The sequence below is a fragment of the Eublepharis macularius genome, chromosome 12 (genome assembly GCF_028583425.1).
Source record: "Eublepharis macularius isolate TG4126 chromosome 12, MPM_Emac_v1.0, whole genome shotgun sequence".
NCBI lineage: Eukaryota > Metazoa > Chordata > Lepidosauria > Squamata > Eublepharidae > Eublepharis > Eublepharis macularius.
Window position 1 is genome coordinate 69,281,595 of NC_072801.1, and position 24,559 is coordinate 69,306,153.

The 24,559-nt window shown below is 41.7% G+C and overlaps 1 protein-coding gene and 1 pseudogene across 1 annotated transcript; both read right to left on the minus strand.

The window, feature by feature from the left end:
• Window positions 1-5,624, minus strand: part of LOC129339686 (vomeronasal type-2 receptor 26-like) — a 29,541-nt pseudogene extending 23,917 nt beyond the window's left edge.
• A 2,916-nt stretch (window positions 5,625-8,540) lies between these two features.
• Window positions 8,541-19,273, minus strand: LOC129339687 (vomeronasal type-2 receptor 26-like). Its single transcript, XM_054994266.1, has 6 exons — window positions 19,056-19,273; window positions 16,114-16,285; window positions 13,888-14,742; window positions 11,423-11,650; window positions 9,763-9,889; window positions 8,541-9,460 (listed from the first exon to the last, which is right to left on the minus strand). The coding sequence occupies exons 1-6, from the start codon at window positions 19,271-19,273 to the stop codon at window positions 8,541-8,543; spliced, it is 2,520 nt and encodes an 839-aa protein (XP_054850241.1).
• Between the last annotated feature and the right edge of the window lie 5,286 nt (window positions 19,274-24,559).

Consider the following 24,559-nt stretch of genomic DNA (forward strand, 5'->3'; position numbering starts at 1 on the left):
GCATCACTTTGTGAGAAAGAATATCTTTATGATTTGGCAAAAATATAAGATGTTTTTGGGTGAAAAAAAACCTATGTGGATTGTACCGGCGGAAGTGGTGAACCCAAATATGTATTATAGAGGGGAAGATTTGTTAACCTACAAGGAGTTAATGAGTGGAGAGAAGGACACCCTCAAGATAAAAGGTAAAGATGAGTTACCATTTGAGTATGGTTGGTTACAATATAGGCAAATTAAAGATGTATTTGAAACTGATAAAAGAAATGTAGGTTTTAGAATGAAAAATACAGAATTAGAAGAGATTTTGTTTGGTGAAGATGTGAAAATGATTTCTAAAATGTATAAAATTTTGCTTACATGGTATACACAAGATGAGGTTGTTAAAACTCAGATGGTGAAATGGGCAATAAACTTTAATACTTTACGATGGAAAGCTGGGGATTTTTATGGAGGAATACTTTGAAGATATCCACATGTAACAATCTGAAAGAGAATGGCTATAAGATGATTTATAGAAGGTATCCAAAAAAATTAGCAAATGCAAACAGTGAAATGTCAAATAAATGCTGGAAATGTAAAAAAACACGAGGGCTCTTTTTATCATATGTGGTGAGAGAGTAAGATACTGAGTCTTTTAGCCTCAACCAAGGTTGAAGTCACTGAAATGGTGGCAAACTTCCTTTACCGTGTATACCAGAGGAGAAGTGTGTTTAGAATGTTTAACAATTAACAGGCTCCACTTGTTTTTGACACTGTTATGGTTATGGCAATAAAGGTTCTGTCTTGTCTTGTCATATGTGGTGGACATGTGAAAAGGCCAAAATATTTTGGTCTAAGATTTATGGAGAAATGCTGTTAATTATGAAGTGTAATTTGTTGAAAAGCCTGGAAATGTCGTTGTTAGGGTTGAATATGCAAGAAGTTAACATGAGGGGCAGAACTCTGTTATATTATATGACTGTTGCAGCAAGAATTTTGTATGCACAATACTGGAAACAAGAAGACATGCCAGAAGTTGAGGAATGGATTCAAAAGCTGTTGTACATGACGAAAATGGACAAATTGACAAGGAAATTGAGAGAGCAGAATCCGCATGAATTTTTTTTTATTTTTTTTTATATTTTTCATAACTACAAAACACTACACCAGACTATCACAAGGAAAGGGGAGAGGGAAGGGACAAAGGGGGGTGGAAAAAGAAAAGGGGGGGGAATGAACTACAAACACTAAACACTACACTTCAATGTTTCCCTTCATACTGTCATAATACAAAAATAGCTCCATAGAATAATGATGGAGTGGTTAATCATACAGAGAATAAACATTTCAAATTCTGATTAAACTTTCCTCCCCCTTCTAGGTCCCGGACGCAGTTCTCTCTGTGCAACTGCTGTTGCGATGCTCTCCTCCTCCTCCCCCCCCCTCCGGCTCCTCCTTTTCTTCGTTCTTGGTGCAGCAGAGTTCTGGGTTTTTATTCTCAAAATCCTTTAGTTGATCTTCTGATAATATCTTATAGGCCTGATCTTTATATCTGAACCATATTCCTTCCGGGAATAACCATTTGTACTTTATTCCATGGTCCCTCAGAAGAGCTGCAAACTTTTTATATTTAAAACGCCGTTTCCGGACTAGAAATGGAACGTCCTTCAAAATCTTGACTTTCAAACCCATAAAGTCCAAATCCGCATTGTATGAGTTATATAGGATGGTGTCCCGAATCTTTTTAGATGAAAAGTCAATAATGATCTCACGAGGCAACTGTCGCTTTGTTGCATATTTTGAAGAAGCCCGACGGACCTCCAAAATGGCGCTTTTAACCTCTTCTTTAGTCGTCCTCGCGGGTATCGCCAATAGTTCCGAGACCACCTCCCACAGATCCTCATTTTCCTCCTCTTTCACGTTTTGGAGACGCAAAATTGTCTGCGTTCGTTCCACCTGTAGCCCGATCAGCTGGTTCTCCACCAACTTCAGCTCCTTTTTTGTAGCCTTCACAAGTGACGCACTTTCCAGAGCAGACTTCTCTGCCCCCCCGCTGCTGCCTTAATGGTTTTCACCTCGCTTTCAATTAAGCCCACCCTTTCATCAGTTTCGTTCAGCTTGTCAACAAAGGGTTTTATAGCTTCCACCACCGCCCTGAGCACCAACTCTTCGAGCGACTCCCCCTTCTGCAAGGTAGCCGAGATTGACTTACCGAGAGCGGGACTTTGCTTCTTTGCTGCCATTTGGGGGGGGGGGGGGCGCCAACAAAATTCTGGAACTCAACGAAGGGGAAGAGCGAGTCTTCTTCAGATCAACCTCTCCTTCACAAACGCTTGTAGAACAGAAGGGATTCGCTTGTTTACAGGCTTCCGCCTGTTTCTTTTACTTGCCGTTTCTCGTTGCCCGGCGGCACTCGAGGCGCCGCGCACGTCTGCCGGCCTCCATACGGACAAACGGGCAATTCCCCCCCCCCCGCATTGATTTCGGGGAGTTCTTCCCGCCGCGTCCCGGACCCTGGCTCCCTCCCTGGGAGTCCTGGGGGCTAATCCTTGCGGATCAGCCGCCCGGTCAGGGTGCCCGGTTGTTTCCTCCCGGACCAGCCGAGAGGAGCGTCCGGCATGGCTGAGAAAACGAAACCGGATCAGAATCCGCATGACTTTTTAACTGACTGGAAGAAGCTTAAGGACTATGTGGAAAATAAATGGGACGTGAGAGGACAACTGTGGACTTTAGATAGTTACTAAGTGATATGAGCTATGAGAACGAACATGGACTTTACCTTTGATAAATAGGGACTACAGAGTAATTAGAGATAACGATAAGAAATTAAGGGGTTTTAGTGCTGTTGGAAGTCAAAAAGTGAAAAGGGGGAGGGGGAAGGGATGGGGGGCATATACTTTAACGATAGGGGTAAATGAGTATGTATTGTGCTGTATGTTAACCCATTCAATAACATCTTTTTTTAAAAAAGTGGATACTGGGAAGTAGGCTTAGACCATAATAGCCTCTAAAATATCCTGGGAAATCAGTTTCTGAAGACTGGTTGCCTCTGCAGAAACTGTAATCTTTCAAAAAGTTACAACTCCATTTTATTCTTCCCACATTTCTGGAAGCCTTATGTGACCTATTCTCTGATACCAGTGCTGTAACACCAATATTAAAGACAACAACACATACACAATGTGGCCTCTGCTACTGCAGGAGGGTTCCATTGATACATGCTCACCATTTCCAGGGATTGTGGCATATAGAAATTCCTTCAGTCTGGGTGGCCCCCCTTCAGTACATCTTGGAAAGAATGATGATGGGTAAAAGATAGATGAAGTTTGCATACTACTTAATAATAAAGGCTATACCTCTCAGAAAGGAGATTGATCAGACTGTTTCTACTAGCAAGTTGAGATAGACTCAGCAGATAGAGAGACTCTGACAACTAATACAAGGACAACTAATACAATTTACTGGAGTCAGTATACCAGTACCAAAGAAGGGTTCGATTGATACACCCAACCCTTTTTCAGGATTTGAGGAATATAGGAATTCCTTCAGCCTAGGAGCTTCTCGTGAAGTACTTCTTGGATAAAATGATGGATGGCTGAGCTTATAGGAAGATTGCTGCCTACTGAATAACAGTGAGTGGTTCATTGATCGCAGCAGTGCTTTCACTACTAGATTGAGATACACTCAGAAGATAGTGAGAAATTGATTATTGTTACATGGTAGGAAGGTTACATCAGTGCTTAGTTCTCAAGGCCCCTTGTTACATGCTGAGGGTAATGCCGGTCACCACTTTGGGGTCAGGAAGCACTTTTCCCTAAGCTAATTTGGCTAGGAGTCATGATGGTGTTTTGCTGTCTTCTGGGCATGGGGCAGAGGTTACTGGGTGTGTGTGGGGGGGAGGTAGTTTTGCATTTCCTGTATTCTGCAGGAGGTTGGACGAGATGACCTGGAGGTACATTCCAACTGTATGAGTCTATGAGTCTATGATTGTCCTAGGTTCAGTGTAATGGAATTTGGATGGTTTAATTCAAACAAAACATGCTCCTGAGACTAATGAAATGGGAGCAACTATTTTCCCATTGACTGTATGCCTTGTGTAGTTAGACAAGATGAGAGCCAGTTTGGTGTAGTGGTTAAGAGCATGGGACTCTAATCTGGAGAGCCAGGTTTGATTCCCCACTCCCCCACTTGAAGCCAGATGGGTGACCTTGGGTTAGTCACAGCTTCTAGGAGCTCTCTCAGCCCCATCCACCTCATAGGGTGATTGCTGTGGTGGGCATAATAATAACATACTTTGTAAACTGCTGTGAGTGGGAGTTAAGTGATCCTGAAGGGCGGTATATAAATTGAATGGTGTTGTTGTTGTTATTAAATGGTTTTCTTCACACCTTTCAAGAGCTCTTAAATGGATTGGTGGAGGTTTTCAGGCTGTCTATGTTGTTGGTAAAGCCTCTACAATATCAATTGCCTAAAGGACTGGGTTTCATATTTAGGAAATGTTATTTACTCATAAGGAACAGATACAGAGTAAGAAAAAATGGAAATAATACAGAGCAGTTCAACTCTAAAAAAAGATTGGAGAGGTATATAATTTTCTCTGTTTGCCATCATACCACAAGCAGTGAATGCCTCACATATTTTACAGATATCTTTTTGGTACTTCTATCATTTACAGGAAAGAGAGTCAAATTCCTGAAAACTATATGCTACCAAAAGTCTCCCAATAATTAAAATAGACATTGATTACTGCTTCAATATTAGATTTTTTCAACACACAAGAAAATCTCAGTTTTAACATTCAGATTCCATTTTTCTTGGAGAAATCCTGGACTCCAGTATTCCTCCAACCACACTCCCCCATTTATTCTTAATGTTCCATGATAATAAAATGGATGTCTGTCTCAGAAGCAACTAGCAGCCAAGGTAGATGCAAGATTCCATTTCCATTGGGAAATTCTTAAACAAATATTGGCATTCCTTAACAAAGAGGATTGCAATATCCACCTGCATATATAAGGAAATATCAAACATTAGTACTACTAGTAGTACAAGTACTAGTACTACTAATGCTAATATGGAATAGCCATGGTTCTTGAAAGTGAGCATTGCACTAATATATGTATATATATGCTGTCAAGTCACAACCAAGTTAAGGCCACTCTAGCAAAGGACTTGCAAGGCATGTGAGAAGCAGAGGCTGTTTGCCATTGCCTTCCTCTGCAGAAACCTCCTTGATGCACCCCCATCCAAGTACCAACCCTACTTAGTTTTTGAGAACAAACAAGATTAGGCTATACCTTGCTCCTTTTCCAGCCTCATTCCCCTACCATAAAAGGCAAAAAATCTATTGATAATACTGATAAATGACCATTGATAATATCACCTGAAAAGGTAGCTTTAAAAGAACCAACAAACTGCAGTACTTACACGAGGCCATCAATTGGTTCCTGATGAGGATGTCTTCTGAATGTCATCACATCAGAAGAGATGTAGATATGAGATATAATGCCGCCAATGATGAGGTCTCCTGGCTGATAATACTTGTGAAAGAGAGGCAAAGGCTTTGCAACAGGGCAGTCAACGAAAGGAACCTGGCACACTGCCTTAGACAGTAGTGGCGTTAATACCAATATTAAATATGCCATCATGCTATGTGAATTGTTTTTAAGACAAACATTCAAATGTTCCCGTAATATCTTTTGTATGTCCTTGAGTGGTACAGCCCAAACTGACTAACCACTCACTTCTCTCAATTAAAGCAAGAATTATATATTATAAAGTATCAGAGACCAAAATGATGGAGTCTTGTCTGTCTACACCAATTGTGAATGGTAGAAGTATATTAACAGCATTTTGGTTCTTAGTTTTGGTTGTGGGCGCCAGAATGCCCTAGGGACTTGGAAAAGAAATAGAGATAATAGTGGGTAATTATCACGGAGTTAAGCTCTAAATGTATTTTTGTATTTGTAATACAGGATTCTTTTAACTTTGTTCTTTCCTTTTGTAAGTGGATAACTTGAATTGCTGCTGTATGCCAATAAAGGCTAACTTGACTTGACTTGATAATAGTGGGTAATAATGGCAAATTTGATGATTATTATGGGTGGAGAAATCACATAATTACATGAACTCTGTGTGACACGAGGAAAAAAAAGTGTTGCTGGTTCCTTGGCAGAAGTCCTCTCTGTTCCTCTTTGGGGAGGCAGCAATGGATACTTTGATGTAATGAAGCACTGCAGGGGGAAATTGCCATATAAAGGAGAATAAGTTTGAAATGTATTTATTTGTACAGTTGTTACAAAATGTTTGTTGCCATTTCAAATTGCACCATTTTTTCTAAATCTTTTTAACTCCCGAAGGTTAGAATTTCATTGAGCGAGAGCTGGCAAAACCACGGGTTAGTCTTTTGCCTTAAAACCCCCAGCAGGTGATGCCACATGTTGGCTATGACTTGATAGCAGTTTGCATACTAGCAAGAGGTTCTCCACTGCAGATGGAGAAGTGAGAATATGAGAAGGCAGCTGCAAAGTGTGGCTAGCCATCTCTCAAGGGTAGACATATACTGTAGCTGCATGAGGAAAGCCCTTTTATTGGGCCATATACATAGTATTGTTAAGGACGAGAGTTGGTTGATGGGGAGTGCCAAACAGGGCAAAGGAGCCAGAAATACAGCAGAAAAAACACTCTTTCATTTTGTTAAAGCAGCTTCCAGAACAGCGAACCAAGCTGGGAAACCAAATTATAATGACATGCTCCCATCAAAAAGTACAGGTGTGGGAGAGAGCCTTTAAGTTATTGATTAACTAATCATTTATTAACTCTGTTAGCAGGAAGGGGGAATGGGAATAATGGCCATGAGAGTCTTCCCCCCCCCCATTGTTACCTGGGCAGTGGCATTGTCTTGTCTTGCTACCCATCAGTCCTCACAAAAGAAGACAACTCCCCTCCTATTCCTTTTGTAAAACTTTGGAAGTGAGAAAGTTCAGATGTGATGGAATGGGCTTTTAAATGAAAAGTTTACTAAGTACAGCACACAGAGAGTGGAAGGGAAACCATTGCAAAAACTGCCTGAAGGAAGGATGATTGACATGCTGCTCACCCCTTTCTATGATTGGTCAATGAGAAGGTAACACATTGGATCTGACTGTATTGTTAGAAGAGAGATGAACCTTGGAATCTGACCAGGGAGGATCAGACTGAGATTCCTCTGTGTTAGGAAAAGAGGGGAAAAGTTGGCCCTAACTGGGGCAGCTTGAGGTTGATGAAAAGGTTTTAGTTGATGATCTAAAGCCAGCAATAATTTTACTCAGAGAAGATAGAACTGGGAGCATGTGATTGGCAGATGAAGTAGATAGTAAGGAGACTCCCCTTTAGCCAAGAGAACAGGAGAAGAATAATTCTGGCCCAGTGTCTGGGAAGTGGGTTCTGGCTCTGAGGAGGACCCTGGGTCTGGTGTAAAGGTGAAAAAGTGCTGTATGGAAGTCAGAACACCTAAGCTGTAAAGTGAAATCTTTGAAGAAACCTTGTTAAAGTAACCTAAGTCTAAAACGACCAACTTCTCACTTTTAAGATCTGTGACTACTAAAACCAAGCTTTAAGATTATTGTTGCAAATGCTTGTGAAGTATTCTGTTTTCCAATCAAAGCGTACCTCCATTTTTCTTTCCCTGAATGTTTAATAAACATGAGGGTCCCTTTTGCACTTTACTCAACCTCTAGTGCCTTTTCATTTGAAGAAGATTTGGGCTCTTGCTTCTCTCATTCTAAATAATTGGACTGGGATATAGGACAAAATAGGTTTTTAAATGTGGGACAAAAATACCTTTGAATTACACCCAGAGACTCACTACCAGAGGCTGACCAGCTACAGGAAGCAATCTGACCATTTTGGAGGGATAACCTGCTTCCAGTGGGGGACACAGTAGGGCTTACATTGTAGCAGACATCAACCATAGGCTGCAATTTTTTAAAATAAGATTTTATTTAAAGAGATAAGATATTAAAATAAGAAGTATAATAAAAGATTATACAGATACTAGATGAGAAATTTTGTTGAGACTTATGCAATCCTTAATAAATAATACATTGAATAGTTTTGAGAGTTAAAGGAGTACATTTGAATCGATATTGACCTAGTAAATAAAAAAACATTCATATAATACCTAAGCACAGATGCATCATCATGATTCTCCTTCCCTCTTCTTGGTTAGTTTTAGTTATGCAGGCTTCTATATCAGTTAATTTCTGCCTAAGTAATCAAAAAGGCCCATTTTTTCCCAAATTCAGCTATCGGTCTATTAGATAATTAGGCAGCCAGTTTAGCCATTGATGCTTATTCATAAATCTTATGTCTTCACTCTAACACATCAGAACAGGTACCTGTTTTCCATTTGCTGCCGGCACCATGTAATGGAAAAAAATCTCCCTGTTCTTTTCTAACATTAACAGTTATTAAATTAAGATTGTACTTTTAAGATTTAATTCAAATTTAAGAATAAATAGCACGCACATAGATGAACAATTCTGTGCATATGAATCTCTCTTGCTGATTTAAGATGAAATTTAACTTGAGTTGATTCTGTAATTCTTCCTGCTTATTAGCTGCTCCCTCTTGTTCAGTTCGGGTCTCAACATAATAATGTAGCATTTAGGGGAAAAAATACATCCCAGTAACCCTCCACTGGAGGCTAAAATTGAAAAGACCTCCACGGCCACCATGTCTTTCCCCTTGGTGCTCAGGTAAGTTGGAATAAAAGATAACCAGACACTGCAAAACAACAGCATGCTGAAGGTGATGAACTTGACTTCATTGAAACTGTCAGGTAACTTCCGAGCTAGGAAAGCCACAACGAAGCTGACAGTGGCCAGAAAGCCCATGTAGCCCAAGACAGAGTAAAACATTTCAACAGATCCTTCATTACATTTCAGAATAATTTCTTCAATCTTGGAGTGCGTGTCCAAATCTGGGAAGGGAGGAGAGGTTGTCAACCACACAGCACAAATAGAGGTTTGAATAAATGAGCAAGAAAGCACAATGGAGGCAGCCAGTGGTTTCCCCACCCAGTTTCTCATCCTGGACCCTGGATGGGTGGCCATGAAAGCTAAAACCACTATGATGGTTTTGGCCAAGACGCAAGAAACAGCCACTGAGAAGATGATGCCAAAAACGGTTTGTCGAAGAAGACATGTCACTTTGTTGGGTTGGCCAATGAATAAGCAAGCACCAAGGAAGGAAAGCAGGAGAGATACAAGGAGAGTGTAGGTGAGTGTCTGGTTGTTGGCTTTAACTAGAGGAGTATCTCTATGCTTAAGGAAGATTCCGAGTACTAAAGCTGTGATGACAGAGAAGAAAAGAGCCATCATGACCAAAGTCATCCCCAAGGGTTCATTGTAGGACAGATATGTTATGTATTTGGGAATGCATAAGTCTCGGTCCTTGTTTGGATAACGATCTTCTGGACACTGTGAACATTTGTCCATGTCTGAAAAGGAAAATGTGCTTTTTCAGTACCTGGCAACTTTATTTCTAGCCCATTGAAGAAATTCTACTTTAATATTATAAATATCTAAATGAGGGCTTTCTTGCTCGAGATCTGACAGAAAAACCTTGTTAGGATTATGTTTGCATCAAAATAGTCACCTGTTCCAGGAGGTAGGATCTCCTATCACGAACCATGGTTATTATTATTTTTTTTTGCATTAGAAACATTACTTTCATGCCTTCTGAACTCATACTGGATACCCCTAAAGTACATATTATAAACACTTTTCATAATGTTTTTACCTCTCTGGTTGGAAATCTTCCCTTCTGGACATGGAACGCAATCATAGCAGCAAAATGGTTTCCCTTCCTTCTTCATCCTAGTATAACCAGAATGACAACCTTTATTGCACACTGAAAGGGGCCGGGTCTGGAAATAAAAAGAATCGGGAAATCTGTTATTATTTAGAATTCATATTAGAGGAGTATGAATATGGGGAAGAGGCATGGTATATCCTGATATCGCTGGATCTGGGAAGCTAAGCAGGGTCAACACTTTCCTTGGCAATCCTTGGAAGAGTTGGATTTCTCTGCAGAGGAAGGTGGTGGCAAAAAAAAGATGGGCACGATCCACATTGCGATTGAAAAAACCTACGATAATGGCGATCGTGCGACTGGGACCTGGCGGATAGTGCTTGGCCACGGCCAATGATCCAGCGATCGGGGGGGGGGGGGGCTGTATCGGAGCTTAATCGGGGTGATTGTGCTCGGATCGGGAAGCCAGACACTCAGGCGCCAGTAATCTATTCCTCTGGCAATGGAGCCAGGGGAATGCCTGAGCTGTGTTTGCCCTTCTTCTGTCGCCCTGAAAACCCGAATGGAAGCCCAGCCTTCCTTGATTAGCAGGGCTTCCTTCCAACCACGGAGCTGCAAAGCAGTCACCAGTTGGAAGAAGATAGCCAGGGGAGGGAGGGGGGAGGGGGTGTTCTGTAGCCATGGTCACTCCAATCTCACCCCTGCAACCCCTGATAGGCAGCTCTGACAGCCAAACACAAATGGCCAAACAAAAACACAGATGCTGCCGGCATCAACCACCATTCCTGTATTGCTGGGAACAGCGGGGCGCCCCTCTGCTTTGGCCTCCATGATCCATGGATCTGAAACGGGAGATGATCGGTGTGGATTGCTTATTCGGGATCGTTGCCGCCGCTGATCCACGATCAGCTGGATCGTTAATTCATATTGGATCGTGCCCATTTCTAGTGGCAAACCAACTCTGCTCCTCACTTGCCATGAAAACCCTTGATGGGCTCTTCATGAATCCATTGCCACATGGAGTCACTCACATGCATAGTCTTTATGAACTGATATTGGCAACGCACCATGGGAGTGTTTTTATCAAAGATACTAGTATGCATGGACTGTTTAGACTATGTCTGGAGTTTTTGTCTGCATCATAATATGGGCACTTCCTCAAAGGTAAGTTGCGTTTTCTACATGTCTTCCAACATGTAGGGAAATTTGCCATATTTCTCTGCCCTTTGATGAAATCGATTAGCTTTTCTTGGTAAGATTTGCTCTTTCTTTGTTAATTGTTTGCTACTGCTATTTAGTTTTTCTGCTGTGTACTTTGCCTTTTCTCCTTGCTAAACTTTGCAACTGGAATAAAAAAAAAATGCCTTGCTGGCTTTTACTCAAAGCTTATGTAGATTTATTCAGGAGTTCTACTGTGCAATTAATGTATATCACATTACAGCTTTATACATCAAAAATGCTTTAAGAGCATGGAGTTTCAAAACTGCCAGGGAGAAATTTCCATTTGGAAGTCATGGGCTGTACGGACATCACACAGACAAAAAAAAAGATAATCAGAATGCAGAAATCCTTCAAATTCCAAGAAATTAACCACATGGGAATGCTTAGAACATAACCTGGCATACCTGGGTATAGCCACGGATCCTACCTTATTAAACCTGCTCGGCCACACAATGACATCCTCGTCAATGGTGAATATCGTTTCTGGAGGAGCCTTTGGGTCTACCTTTCCCACTTTGATTCTAAGGAAGGATAAGTTGTCAGATGTGACCCAGTTGATAATATCAAACCCAGCCAGTAGTTGACCCTTTGGGTCGAATGCAATCTCTTCCCCACAACTGTTGTTGAAGGAGACCCGTCTGAGAAAATGGTGCAGCTAAATAGGGGGAAAAGAGAATTTTAAGGATTTTCAAGAAAAGATACAGACAAGCATGCTTTAGGGTAATTTTTCACACTTGTGCCTTGTAGCCAATGTAGTCCTTCATGCAGCCATCGATTATCAGTAGCTAAGCACACCATCATGCTGGGCCTTGTGCTGTATTGTTGCAATGATTGTGACAGATTAGGTTTCAAGGACATAAAGGGAGATCTCAAGGTGCCGTTTTGTTCGTACAATGAATCTGAGAGCCTTAGGGCAACTAGAATGCACAGAAAATATAGGAAAATAAATGGAGCCCACTTAAAATGGATAAAAACAACAGCTGACTCTACCCAATCATTCACTACTGCAGCCTCCCGTTGGGGGAATGAGCTTCTTGATGAGGTCAGAAATGCCCCCCCCCCACTTTGCATCATTACATTGAAAGCACAGAAAGAAATGCTCAGGGGGGAATTTTCATGAAGGAAATGGGGACAGTAATATAACCTTATTCGTTCAGGAGGGCACTTTGTAAAGGGCGTTAGATTGTAGTCCAGTTCACTGTTTATTGTATGTGTTTCTTTTTTTGCAATTTTCTCTTATACTTCTGTAATCCCTTTTCTGCACTTCTTACATCATATCATATCTTAATAATTTTTTGTCTACACTGTTACCATGCTCAGTTCAAGACATTGGTTATTACACACAAAGCTGTTCAGTGCCTAGTTCAGCATATCTCCTTCCCCATGTTTCTCCACGGCAGCTTCACTCATCTGAATAGGGTCTCCTGAAGGTGCCAGCCTGCACATGGGTGAAACCAGCAGCAGCCCTTACATGGGCTTTCTCTGTGATGGCCCCTACCCTGTGGAATGGCCTGCCTGAGGAGGTCATGAGATCCTCCACTCTCCTGGCTTTCCAGAAATGATGCAAAACCTTATCATTCAAAAAGGCTTTTTACTCAGATAGGAGGGTGGTATGGTAGGGAGGAAGTCTCAGATGCTTTGCTAATAAGTTAGGGACCATATACTTCACTACTGTGTTGCCTTACATATGATCTGTTGCTTTAAATATGTACTCCTGTATACTACCTGTACTTCATGTTGTCTAATGTAAGTCCTAGAATTGATTATGTTCTGTTTCATCCATTTTCAGCTGTGTATTGGATCCTTAAATAATAAATCCTTAATAAATAAAAAAATAAATTTCCTTAATAAATAAATAATAAATTTCTAATGCTATGTCTTTGTAAAATTGTTTTTATTTAACCTATGGCATTGTTTATGGAAATGTCCTTGATACTGATTGTACTAATCTCACACTATGTAATCCACCTTGAGTCTCAGTGAGAAAGGCAGACTTTAAATGATATTAAATGAATAATTAAATAAATGAATGATTGAATGAATGAATAAATAAAGTTTCTATGTTATCTGATTACATTTTTAATATTTAAGAGTCTGCTTAAAGTTTCAGCAAGAAAAGCAGGGTATGCTGTACACAGATTTTCCGACTCTCATACAACAGGGCCACAGCTGAGAGCCCCATGGCACAGAGTGGTAAGCGGCTGCACTGCAGTCCAAGCTCTGCTCATGACCTGAGTTCGATCCTCAGGTGAAAGCTGGGTTCAGGTAGATGGCTCAAGGTTGACTCATCCTTCCATCCTTCCGAGATTGGTAAAATGAGTACTCAGTTTCCTGGGGGTAAAGTGTAGATGACCGGGGAAGGCAATGGCAAACCACCCAGTTACAAAAAGTCTGCCAAGAAAACATGATGCGACATCTCCACATGGGCCATTAATGACTCAGGGCCAAGCTACACATGACGAAAGACACTTGCCTGGCAAGTGGATTGAGTGGAGGGCAAGTGAACAGGGAGAAATACACTTGCCATTCAAGTGTCATTTGTCACTTGTAGCTTGGCCCTCAGTGGCAGGGCCATCGTCTTCCATTTGTTTTAAATGATCAAGTCTAATTGTCATGTCTAAATTGCTATGGAATATCCCTTCTTGGGGTTAGTGGTTAGTGGTGACCACAGCCCTCCTCATCAGGTTTTATAGAGCTTTCTTCCTGATGTGCATTGCACATCAAAGGGGTTTTTTTTGTGGGGCGGGGGGGGGGGTTAGAGATTTTTAATAATGTTCTGAAAAGGTAAAGGTTGCCCCCTGTGCAAAGTCCTGTGCAAAACTCTGAGGTTTTGAAGTGAAAATCATGGACCAAAGTCTTGTTAGAATGTCAGTTGACTTTGAAGTGAGTTACCTGATACAGCTCTTGATCTACAAGTTTCCATCTGCCTCTCCCCATCATTGCTCTTTGGTTGAATGTTGAGGACGGCATGGTTTTCAAAGCATGTGCTACAGCATAGACAGCATTGTAAATGCTATAGCTGTGGCCAGTCATGCTCATGTCAAACACAGACACAGGAAGAGCCTCCAGCTTCTCTTCGCCAGTGCAGGCTCCCTCAACTGTCTCATCTCCCTCTGAGTCGGATAATAAACAATTAAACGCATGTTGCCAGAAGTCCCTGATGAAGCCATCTTCTTTATGTGAGGCAGGGTTTCTCCTCTGAAGAAATCTTTGGAATCCCTGGGGCTGCTTGGAGTGAATTGCCAAAGATATTGCACCGTGCATGAAATCAAAGTCCCAGGTTCTTTGAAAGGAAGCGGATGTGAAATCCATCTCAGCCATCATAATCCAAATTTTTGTCTTTACTGATATATCTGCAAATTCTGAGTAGTGGATCAATATTCTCAAGACCATTATTGTCTCAAATTCACCATGTAGGACCACTGCAGTGGCTGTGCTTCTCATGACAGCAATATATGTTTCAGCTCCTTCAGCCATCACTTTATCGAAGTCATTTGAAAAACGTATTCTGGGGAATATTTCTATAAATTCAACACAGATATCACTCTGGGAAAACATGGGGACCACATTCTGTACAAACCTTTCTGCATTCTCCTCATTTAGAGAAATAATACCAATCCATGTCCAGCTGAAATATTTCAGTAAGTGGAGAATTGCCTTATATTGAAGGGCCCCATTTGGGAACATTGACTGGAAGCCAGTCCCTTCAATGTGATTATTAACCATTGATGAGTAACCATATATTATCTATAGAAAATAAAGGGGGGGGGGAAGAAGCAGGAAGAAGAATGATCCCCCCCCCCAAAAAATTACCCAGAATATATATTTTTCTAAAATTATGCTTATAAAACTTTTAAGTCACACATTATATTAAAGTGGATGTAGAATTTTTTTTCAATCTCATATCAGCTATGTGGCTCCTTCCTCACCAGCACCTTGACCTGTCTGTCTGACAGTGTGATTCTTATTCCCCCAACAGATATCCTGTGAGGTGAGTGGGGCTGAGAGAGCTCTGGAAGAGCTTTGACTGACCCAAGGTCACCAGGCTAGGTTCAAGTGGAGTAGGGGGGTATCAAAAACAGTTCTCCAGATTACACTCCTGCCAGTCTTTATTGAATATCCAAGAAAACCAAACAATTGTTGGGGGAATGAGAATGAGAGAAAGACTGACAGATTGAGGATGGAGAAAGAGAGAAAGTAAGATTGTGTGTGTTTCTGTGTATATGCATGTATGAGGGGGGGGGGACTTAGGCTCCTGTCTCACTGGTGCCCCCACCTGACAGTCTGACATCCTGCCAGCTCCCCAGGTAGGTGTTCTCTGGCCTGAGAAAGGCAGGGAAGGAGGTTGCACCAACTTGTTCCTAATCCTGCCCTGGATGTGTCAGCAAACTCCAACTGTCTTTCCCTACAATTCCACCTCATCCCTCACAGGAACCTGCCTTTGAAGGATTTCCCTTGCCCTGTCTCTCTGGGTCTTCTCCCAATCCTAACCCAGCCTCCCTGAGTGGCCCTTCTCCCAGCCTATCTGATTGGAAGGCAAGGTAGACTCCGCGGTCTCCCATTCCCACCCTCTCAATCCCAACCGATGGTGAGATATTTGCTTTGTCCTTTGCCTGCCTCATCCCTTGTACTTCTGAAGACTCTCCAATGGCTCCCCTGGCAGTTTTGAGGTCTCTGATTGCCTGGCTCATGTTGTGGGCCTGGCTGAGGCTGAGCCGCCTGGGAAACTGCAAGAGATGGTGAATCAGCTGGGTTGCTGAAAGTTCTTTTCTGTGGTTGTTCCTGGGTATCTGCTGCTACTGTCCTAACAGTGAAGGTGGTCTGGATTTCTGTAGAGGCACCTGCAGCAGAGGTACTGACAGAGGTGGCATTGCAGGGTCTGAGGATGGTGCTTGCTCTTGCAGGGCTGGTGGGTGGGTGGGGGATAGACAGGAGGACGGTGTCACTGGGTATTAGCAAATGATAATGAAACAGCAGCCAGTTATTGCATGTAATAAGTCTAAATAACCTCAAATATTCTTGGTCAGGATTTGACTTTGCCTATTTTAGCCATGCCACAACTAAAAGGGAAGAGATGAGCCCAGATACTTATAATGATTTATTCTCCATATATCTTACCATTGGAATCTTGTAAGAACATAGGATTGTTGTGAGACCGATATCAGAGGATGGTCCTCCGATGACTGCTACTGGAACGTATTGGGCATCACACTTGTAATTGGGGATGAGTTTCCCCTGGGTGGATAAAAGCTCCAATGAAGCGAGGTACGTCCATGTTGCACTGAAGCGACTGTTATAGATGTTAAAGCCCAGGGTGACATTCAAGTCCATCAGGGGATTTTCTTTGATCTCTTCTACAGCAAATGCCAAGGCTAGGATGTGCTGATAGTTTTGAGTCAGTACTCTGCAATGAGAGTGCCATCCTGCGTCACAGTAGATTTGTTTCGGGATGTGACATCTGCTACAGGCCTTCCCAAAAAAGTTGTGTGTGCAGTCTTTCTCAGACAGAGAGACTTTACGTTTTATGTCTGACTGATGACATAAAATGGTTTTATGTACTGGACTGTCTCCTTTCTGAGAAGTATAGACTGCATAAAATGTTGGAGAAGGCCAAAGCCAGAATGGGCACAAACAGCAATACGAACAAAAAAAAAAAGCCATGAACAGCCCAATTTGCTGTTCGCGAATGAGCAGTTTGTGAGGCCACATTCTAAATGAACAGGTGGTCATTGCAAGCCTCGTTCGTTGCTGTTCATCAAGCCAGACAGTCTGCCACCTGCAATCAATTCCCTTGGCAACTTAGGCAGGGATTGTCAGAACTCTGTCTGAACTCCTGCTGTTGCCCTGGAAACCCCAATCTAAGCCTAGCTTGATAGGCAGGTCTTCCTTCCAAGTGTAGAGATCCAAATTTGTTACAAGAGAGCAAAGAGCAGGGGGAAGGGTGGGCTCCCAGCTCTGGCTTTCAGTCTTTATAGACAGTGGAGAGGGAGAGGGAGCTGCTGTTGGCATTTTGATAGAGAGAGTGCATTGGAGGTTGAATTTTCTTTGTGTGTGTTGGGTTTAGGGATCTACCCCTTCCAGTTCCAGGGCTGCTGCCAGGCTCTGGACCAAGTTATTATTTATTACTGGTACCTTTCCTGCTGCCTGCTCAGGTAAGGTTTCTGGGAGTGGTGCAGTAGGGATCTACCCCTTCAAGTTCCAGGGCTGCTGCCAGGCTCTGGGGCAAAGCTGTTATTTATTATTGGTACCTTTCCTGGTGTCTGCCCAGGTCAGGATTCTTTGAGTGGTGCAGTAGGGATCTTGACCAAACTTGGATGATGGCTGGAGGAGAGCCTTCTGGCCCCCACAAACATATAACCATGAACATGTTCATGAACAGGTCATGTTCGTGGTTGTTTGTGGGTCCCTGTTCGTGGATGCTAACGAACAATGAACATCATGTTCCTCCCCCCCCCCGCACTGTTCGTGCCCATCTGTAGCCAAATTCATCATAATGTGGATACTGGCAAATAGGATCAGAACGTAGCAGCCTCCAAACTATCCTGGGAAATCAGTTTCTAAAGACTGCAGAATCTGTAGTCTTGCCAGTAGTTACAACTCCTTTTTACTCTTCCCTCCCACCTTGAAGACTTATGAATCTTAGGCTTTGATACCAGGGTTGCAACACCAACAATGAGGAGAACAACCCACACACAATGTAGCTTCTGATACTGAAGGAGGTTGATACACCCACACCATTTACAGGATTTGAGGAATATAGGAATTCCTTCATGGGCAGCCTAGGAGCTGCCCATGAAGGAATTCTTGGAAAGAATGATGGAGGGCTGAGGTTATGTGAAGACTGCAGCAACTGAATAATAGGGAGTGGTTCATTGATCATATTGTTTCCACTAGCAGGTTGAGATAGACTCAGCAGATAGAAATTGGCAACTGTTACAAGGGTTCTCTTAGGTTCAGAATTTGGATGGTCTAATTCAACCCAAACATGCTCATAATACTAATGATATGAGAGCTAGCTATTTTTTCATTGACTGTATGCCTTGTTTAGTAAGACAAGATGAAATGAGAGCCAATTTGGAGTAGTGATTAAGATTGGCAGGGCTCTAATCTGGAGAGCTGGGTTTGATTCCCCACTCCTCCCCTTGAAGCCAGCTGGGTGAGCTTGGGTCAATCCCAGCCTTTCACAGCTCTCTCAGCCCCACCTACCTCACAGGGTGATTGTTTTAAGGACAGTAACTTTGTAAAGTGCTCTGAGTGTGGCATTAAGGTGTCTTGAAGGGCAGTATAACAACTGAATGTTGTTATTATTATATATTATTATTTGATCATTCCATTCAAGAGCACTAAAACAGAATATTGAAGGTTTTCAGGCAGTCTATGCCATTGATAAAACCAGTACAACATCAGCTGCCTAAAGGAGTTGTTTCATATTCAGGAAATGTGGTTTAATCATGTAGAATTACTCCAGACCCAGGCAAAAATGGAAGGAATATAGAGCAACTCATTTCCTACAAACGTTGAAGAGGCACATAATTTTCTAGGGTTGTCATCATTCCTCAATATATACTCAATGTATTTAAGAGATATCTATTCTAAACCTCTATTGTTTACTGGAAAGGGAGTTAAATTTGTCCAGAATGATGGCTGTCACCAGTCTCCCAGTAATTAAAATAGAGTTTGATTACTTGTTCAATATTAGACTTTCTTGATGTACAAGAAAATCTTGATTTTTACAAACAGATTCCATTCCAGTCACAACCAACATATAGCCAGCCCACCAAAGGGTTTTCAAGCTATGTGAGAAGCACAGGTGGTTTGCCATGGCCTTCCTCTGCAGAATCTTTCTTGGTGGTCCTCCATCAAAGTACCAACCCTGGTTAGTTTCTGAAAGCCAATGAAATCAGGCTATACCATACTCCCTTCCCAGCTCTGTTTCCATACCACAATGAAAGCTAAAGCTCTTCATCAGTACTGACATATTTGATAATATCAATAAATGATAATTGGTAATTTCATTTGGAGAGATAGTTAAAAAGGAGCTACCAAATCCAGCTACTTACAAGAGGCCATCATTTGTTTCCTGGTGAAGACGTTCTTTGAATGTTATCACATCAGAAGAGATATAGATATGTGATATGATGCCGCCAATGATGACGTCTCCTGGCTGATAATACTTGTGAAAGAGGGGCAGAGGCTTGGCAACAGGGCAGTTAACAAAAGGAATCTGGCACACTACCTCAGACAGCAGCATTAATAACAGCATAACACATGCCACCATGCTGTGTGATTTCTTCCTTCTTTTAAGACACCCCTTCAAATGTTCCAGTAATGTCTTTTGTATGTCCCTAGGTGATACAGCCTAAACTGACTATCCTCTCACTCTATTTAATTAAAGCCAGGATGATATATTATAAAGCATCAAGGACCAAACGGGTGGAGCCTTGTCTTTTTACACCAATTGTAAATGGCAGGGTTATATTAATAGCATATCTCAGTCTTAGTTCTTAGTTTTAGTCACAGGCAACTGAACACCTTTGGGATTTGGAAAAGAAATAGAAATAATGATGACAAATTATATAATTACGGGGTAGGCAAAACAAATAATTACATTGACCATGTGTGACAGTGAAGAAGAAAATATGTCGATGTTTTCTTGGCAAAAGTCCTCTCTGCTATTCCTAGGGGAGGCAGCCATGAATACATTGATGTAGCAGATTGGGGAATACATTGATGCAGACATTGGGGAAGAAATTGCCACAAAACTTGAGTTTGTTTCAAACTTGTTTATGTGTACTATTGCTTTAAAACTTTTGCTGCAGTTCAATATTGGACCTCCCCACAAAACCTGAAGGTTAGATTTCTTATGAAGTAAGAGGTCCCTCATTGCAAATGGCAAGAGTTGGGTAAGAAAGAATATGGTGGGGCATCTAGATAGTGTGGCTAGCCATTTCTCAAGTGTGAACAAGGGCCCTAGCTTCATTACCAACTTAGAAAGCCATGCTATTGAGACCATCTAGATAGAATGGAGTTAGTTGATCATGGTAGTTTGGTAGTTTGGAAAAGATACTTTTTCTCCATTCCATACTTGAGGAACAAATAGCCAGGCCAAGGCCCAGTGTTCCTGTTTTGCTAAGCAGATATCACACAGGCCTTTATGTGTCAAGCTTGCCTTTAATTCACCTATGACCCAGGGCTGGGCAAGCCAATCTCTTCTCAGGAAGGAGGAGTCATGTGATGTTTGCTCTGTTATCCTGTGATAGAGAAATGGATGTTTTTTCTAGCCTTTAGGCAATACCATAAAACCAGCTCTCCATGGACTCTGGGAAAGCTTGTCTTAATTCACATGGAGGTGGGATTCTTTCTTTCTTTCTTTCTTTCTTTCTTTCTTTCTTTCTTTCTTTCTTTCTTTCTTTCTTTCTTTCTTTCTTTCTTTCTTTCTTTCTTTCTTTCTTTCTTTCTTTCTTTCTTTCTTTCTTTCTTAGCAAGGAGGAAGTTATTGTGTTTGTCTCTGCCTCCCGTGTCTCTGTTTCGGGTTGGGTTCTGCCTCCTGTGATAGCCATTTTGGATGATGTTCACCATACCCTCCTAAAATTCAAAGGTGTCTTCAGGATTAAAAAGGCTGGGAAAGCCTCCTCTAGAATATCTACGAAAAGACCATTAAAAACCTGCTCTGAGCTTCTTCTTTTTTTAAAAGAAGCTTTTGCTTCTTTAGCTGATAGTTTGATTTCTGGTGGTTTTCCTAATCTGTGTTTCTAGGACCAAACAAAACTTGGTAACATGCTGGAGTAGAGGAATTTTTTTCATTTTCTCAGAAGTAGCTCCCATTAAAGAGAATGTTGGTTACCTTTGAAATGGAATTAACACAAAGCCCTTCTCTCCTCTTATATTTTCCTAGACCTTAAATCTGGAGGCTTATTTTCTATCCAAACTGCACCCTCATGATGAAACAATGTAATAAGATATAATGTTGTGTGCCTTTTAATGATGATCCCTAAGTCTTCCACCGAAGGCAATCTGCCTGTCCTTGTTAATATTGGGGAAGCAGCACTCAGAGGGGAAAAAAAGGAAAGAATACACACAGCAGGAGAAAGAGAAAGTTTCTGTAACTCCCCTTCTTTATCAGATACTCTTTTTTGTCCAAATCAAGCCATAACTCTTACCATTCTAGACTGAGATTTTTCCATTGGCCATGGAAGACTATCACAGAGCAAAAGGGGTTCCTGTCTTTCTTTCCCTGACATAGCTGTAACTGCACTTTTTAATTTTTTAAAATTTATTTTACTTCCTTTATATCCAACCTTTCTCCTCAATGGGGACTCAAGGCTGCTTACATCATTTTCTTTTCCCTATTATCCTCATAACAACCAGCCTCTTAGGTTAGGCTAAGAGTGTGTGACTGGCATGAGGTCATCCAGTGAGCTTCCATGCAGAGTGAGAAATTGAACCTGGGTCACCCAGATCCCAGTCCATCGCTCTTCCCGCTACGTCCCACTGGCTCTCACACTCGTCATTACACAATGAAAGGGGGCATCTCTGTGCATACAAGAGAGGAAAATGTTCCAAAACTCAAAAGCTATGTTTGATCCACAATTAAGAACTGGGTTCAAAATGGCATGTTATGACAGTATCACTTCCCATGATCACTTAGTATGCAATCTGTGCCTCTACCAGTACTGTTGTTTTTTGGCCACATGAATATTCAAAGCTGGCTTATACTGAATCAGAACATTTGGCCCATCAAGCTCTATATTGTCTACTTAGGCTGGCAGGAGCTCCTTAAGGTCTTGGGTAGAGGTTTTTCACATCACCTGTTACCTGATCCTTTCAATTGGAGACACCCAGTATTGAACCTGGGATTTCTGCAGGCCAAGTGTATGCTCTACGAGTCTATGACTGAACCATGTTCTCTCCAATATGATATGATAGTATTCCTGGATATGATAAAATAAGATACCATGAAAGACCTGGACAAGTATGTCTCAAGGATTCATTTTGTGGAACTAGGCAGACAACCAAACTTTAGAGCATCCCATTCAAATTGGAAATCTCCTTTTCATTTTCATGTTTATTTTATGTAATACAAATCCACAAGTCTTTCATCTTTTGTGTTGATTACTGTTTCCTTGTGCCCAGTTCCTCATGTAATTCAAAATATTACTTTTGCTTCAATTGTCCATCAGTGGCACATGGTACAGAAACTGAGTAGGAGAAACAAATCAGAAATGCGAAGAATAAAAATAGGCAAAATGAAAATGCTGTTCATATGTGGAAACAATAATGGAAAAAAGGGAAGTGTCTATACATTCCTGAAGAGGAACACAACCAAGTTGGTACTGCTTGGTTATATTATGGTTGGTCTTCTTCATATTGTCATGCTCTACATATCTTACACATCCTTCCTTGGAAGAAAGTTCCAGTGTTTTTGATGTTCCATTTTATGTTTATCCAATTTTTAGCCCACCTTCCCCGCAAGTGAGCTCAGGGTGGGTTACAACAGCAATAAAACTCATACACAGGTATAGAGAATAAACGTGTATAAAATCAAGAATCAATAAATATACAATATAAAACAGAGATAACAATATCACTCCAGATTATGCATCTGACGAGAACTGTGATTCTCGAAAGCTTATGCTACAATAAAGTTGGTTAGTCTTAAAGGTGCTACTGGACTCTTTTTGATTTTGCTACTACAGACTAACATGGCTAACTCCTCTGCATCTATGACTCCAGATTATGTTGTCTAAAATACAAATCAAATAAGGCACTCGAATCATACTAGGATGGACTAAGAGACAAAATCTGCCAAGAACTGCAGAAACAGAACAAAACCAGAGCAAGAGGGCCATTGGGACAATTCACCATAGCCTCATCTACAACCTTAGGCTTGGTGAAACATCTCCATTTTATAAGCCTAGCAGAACTGAAACAGCTCCTGCAGGCCCAGGATCTCAGCAGAGAGAGTGTTTCACCAGGCCAGTGTTGAAAAAACTGGCACTGGTCAAGGCCAGGCAAACATCCTTACTGTTTACTTCTTTCCTAATATAGCTTTGCCAGTTGTTAAATGTGTTGGTTTGAAATTATTTATGGAGGGATCCAGCAAGCTTTTTCGTCCAATATGGGCCTTTTCATTCAGTATTGGCTTATTACGGTCCTTGCTCCATATAGCTTTTGTTTGTGCAGGTCCCACAACTAGAGATGGGCATGAACCAAAATACAAACCAAAATTAAGCACGGACCAGGACCCATTTCTGACGAACCACCACGAACTTTAGGCTGGTTTGTTTGGTTCGTTTTTTTGGGTCGTCACAGCAGACAACCTGGTGCCAATCAATCAGTTTCCTAGGCAGCAGGGGATGGTCTTCCTGCAGACCTTCTGCTGACCTGGAAGTTAACTTCTGCTGGCCTGGAAATGACGATTTTCTGACCTGGATGTGACGTTTTCACAAACCAAATGAACCAGTTCACGAACCAGGGGCAGGTTCATGAAAGTTCGTGATTCGTGAAATTTGATGAACCACGAACCACATGGTTCAGTTTTTTTCTGGTTCATGCCAACCTCTACCCACAACTCCTAGTACAGGCTTTTTTATTGGTCCAAGGCAACACCACCTTCCATTTTCACCAACAGAAAATGTCATATATTCCTCCTGCATATCTGCCATGAATGCATATGGGTTCTTCTAACTATGGCTTCTGAGAATGGGGGAAGTTCTTTATTACTCCATGCCTGTTATCTTGCAATGTTTACTTTCTCTTTCTCGCTCCAATGAGCTAGTGTCCCTGACTGCCAGCCGAAGCTAGCTCATGGTGTGCTCTCCCTGAGAGCCAAAGATAAGTCCACCTTTCTCACTGCTTGTTCTAAATAATGTCTCACTCCAACCCCCCTCCCCAGGCTAATGGTCAAAATTAAGATGGGAATATGTCCTATAACTAACACTGCTAGCCTTACCGATGTCACTTCTCCCCTTTTTCATAGTCTATGAACCTTGCACTGAATTGATCTATAATAAAGTAACTTCAACTGGAACACCTATGTGTTAACTGTGGAGAACTTGGGGGCTTAACTGCCAGGGACTGATATAAAAGCTGATTGCTTTCAACCCAGAGCCTTTATGAAATGGAGGTCAAATTGCAATTGGCTAATATAGCTGTAAAGTGTGGCTAGCTATGAATTTGGCATTGGAACTTCAGGTGCTCTTCCACTGGTGGAACACAGCTTTTCTGTTGGTGAAGGAATGAATGCCATTGCTGCAAGACTTCTACTTTGTCCCTCACACTATTTCTGAAGGTTCTATGAACCCCAACAATTTCAGAAGGGAATTCAATTTCAGAGAATTTCAGGGGGGCTCAGTGATTGCAGCAGGTGGGTGGAAGTGGGAAAGTTCTACTGTGCCAACTTGGCTTAGCTGAAGAAACTTTGACCCCACACTCCAAAGAAACTTGCAGCAAAAACTTGCTGCTGAGAGCAGGGGTGAACTGTTTCAATGAGCTTCAATGTAGGCGACCACCAACAGTTCCTCAAGAGTCATCATGTGTGCTTTCATGTATTATTTGAAATGGA

What these genes read in the sequence shown, in the direction of transcription:
- LOC129339687 (XM_054994266.1), bottom strand. Translation starts at nt 19,273, where the DNA reads ATGGTGGCATGTGTTATGCTGTTATTAATGCTGCTGTCTGAGGTAGTG. An exon ending in GAAACAAATGATGGCCTCTT is followed by an intron (nt 16,286 to 19,055) that starts GTAAGTAGCTGG and finishes CATCTATAACAG; the next exon opens with TCGCTTCAGTGCAACATGGA. An exon ending in GAAGATTTCCAACCAGAGAG is followed by an intron (nt 9,461 to 9,762) that starts GTAAAAACATTA and finishes TTTCCTTTTCAG; the next exon opens with ACATGGACAAATGTTCACAG.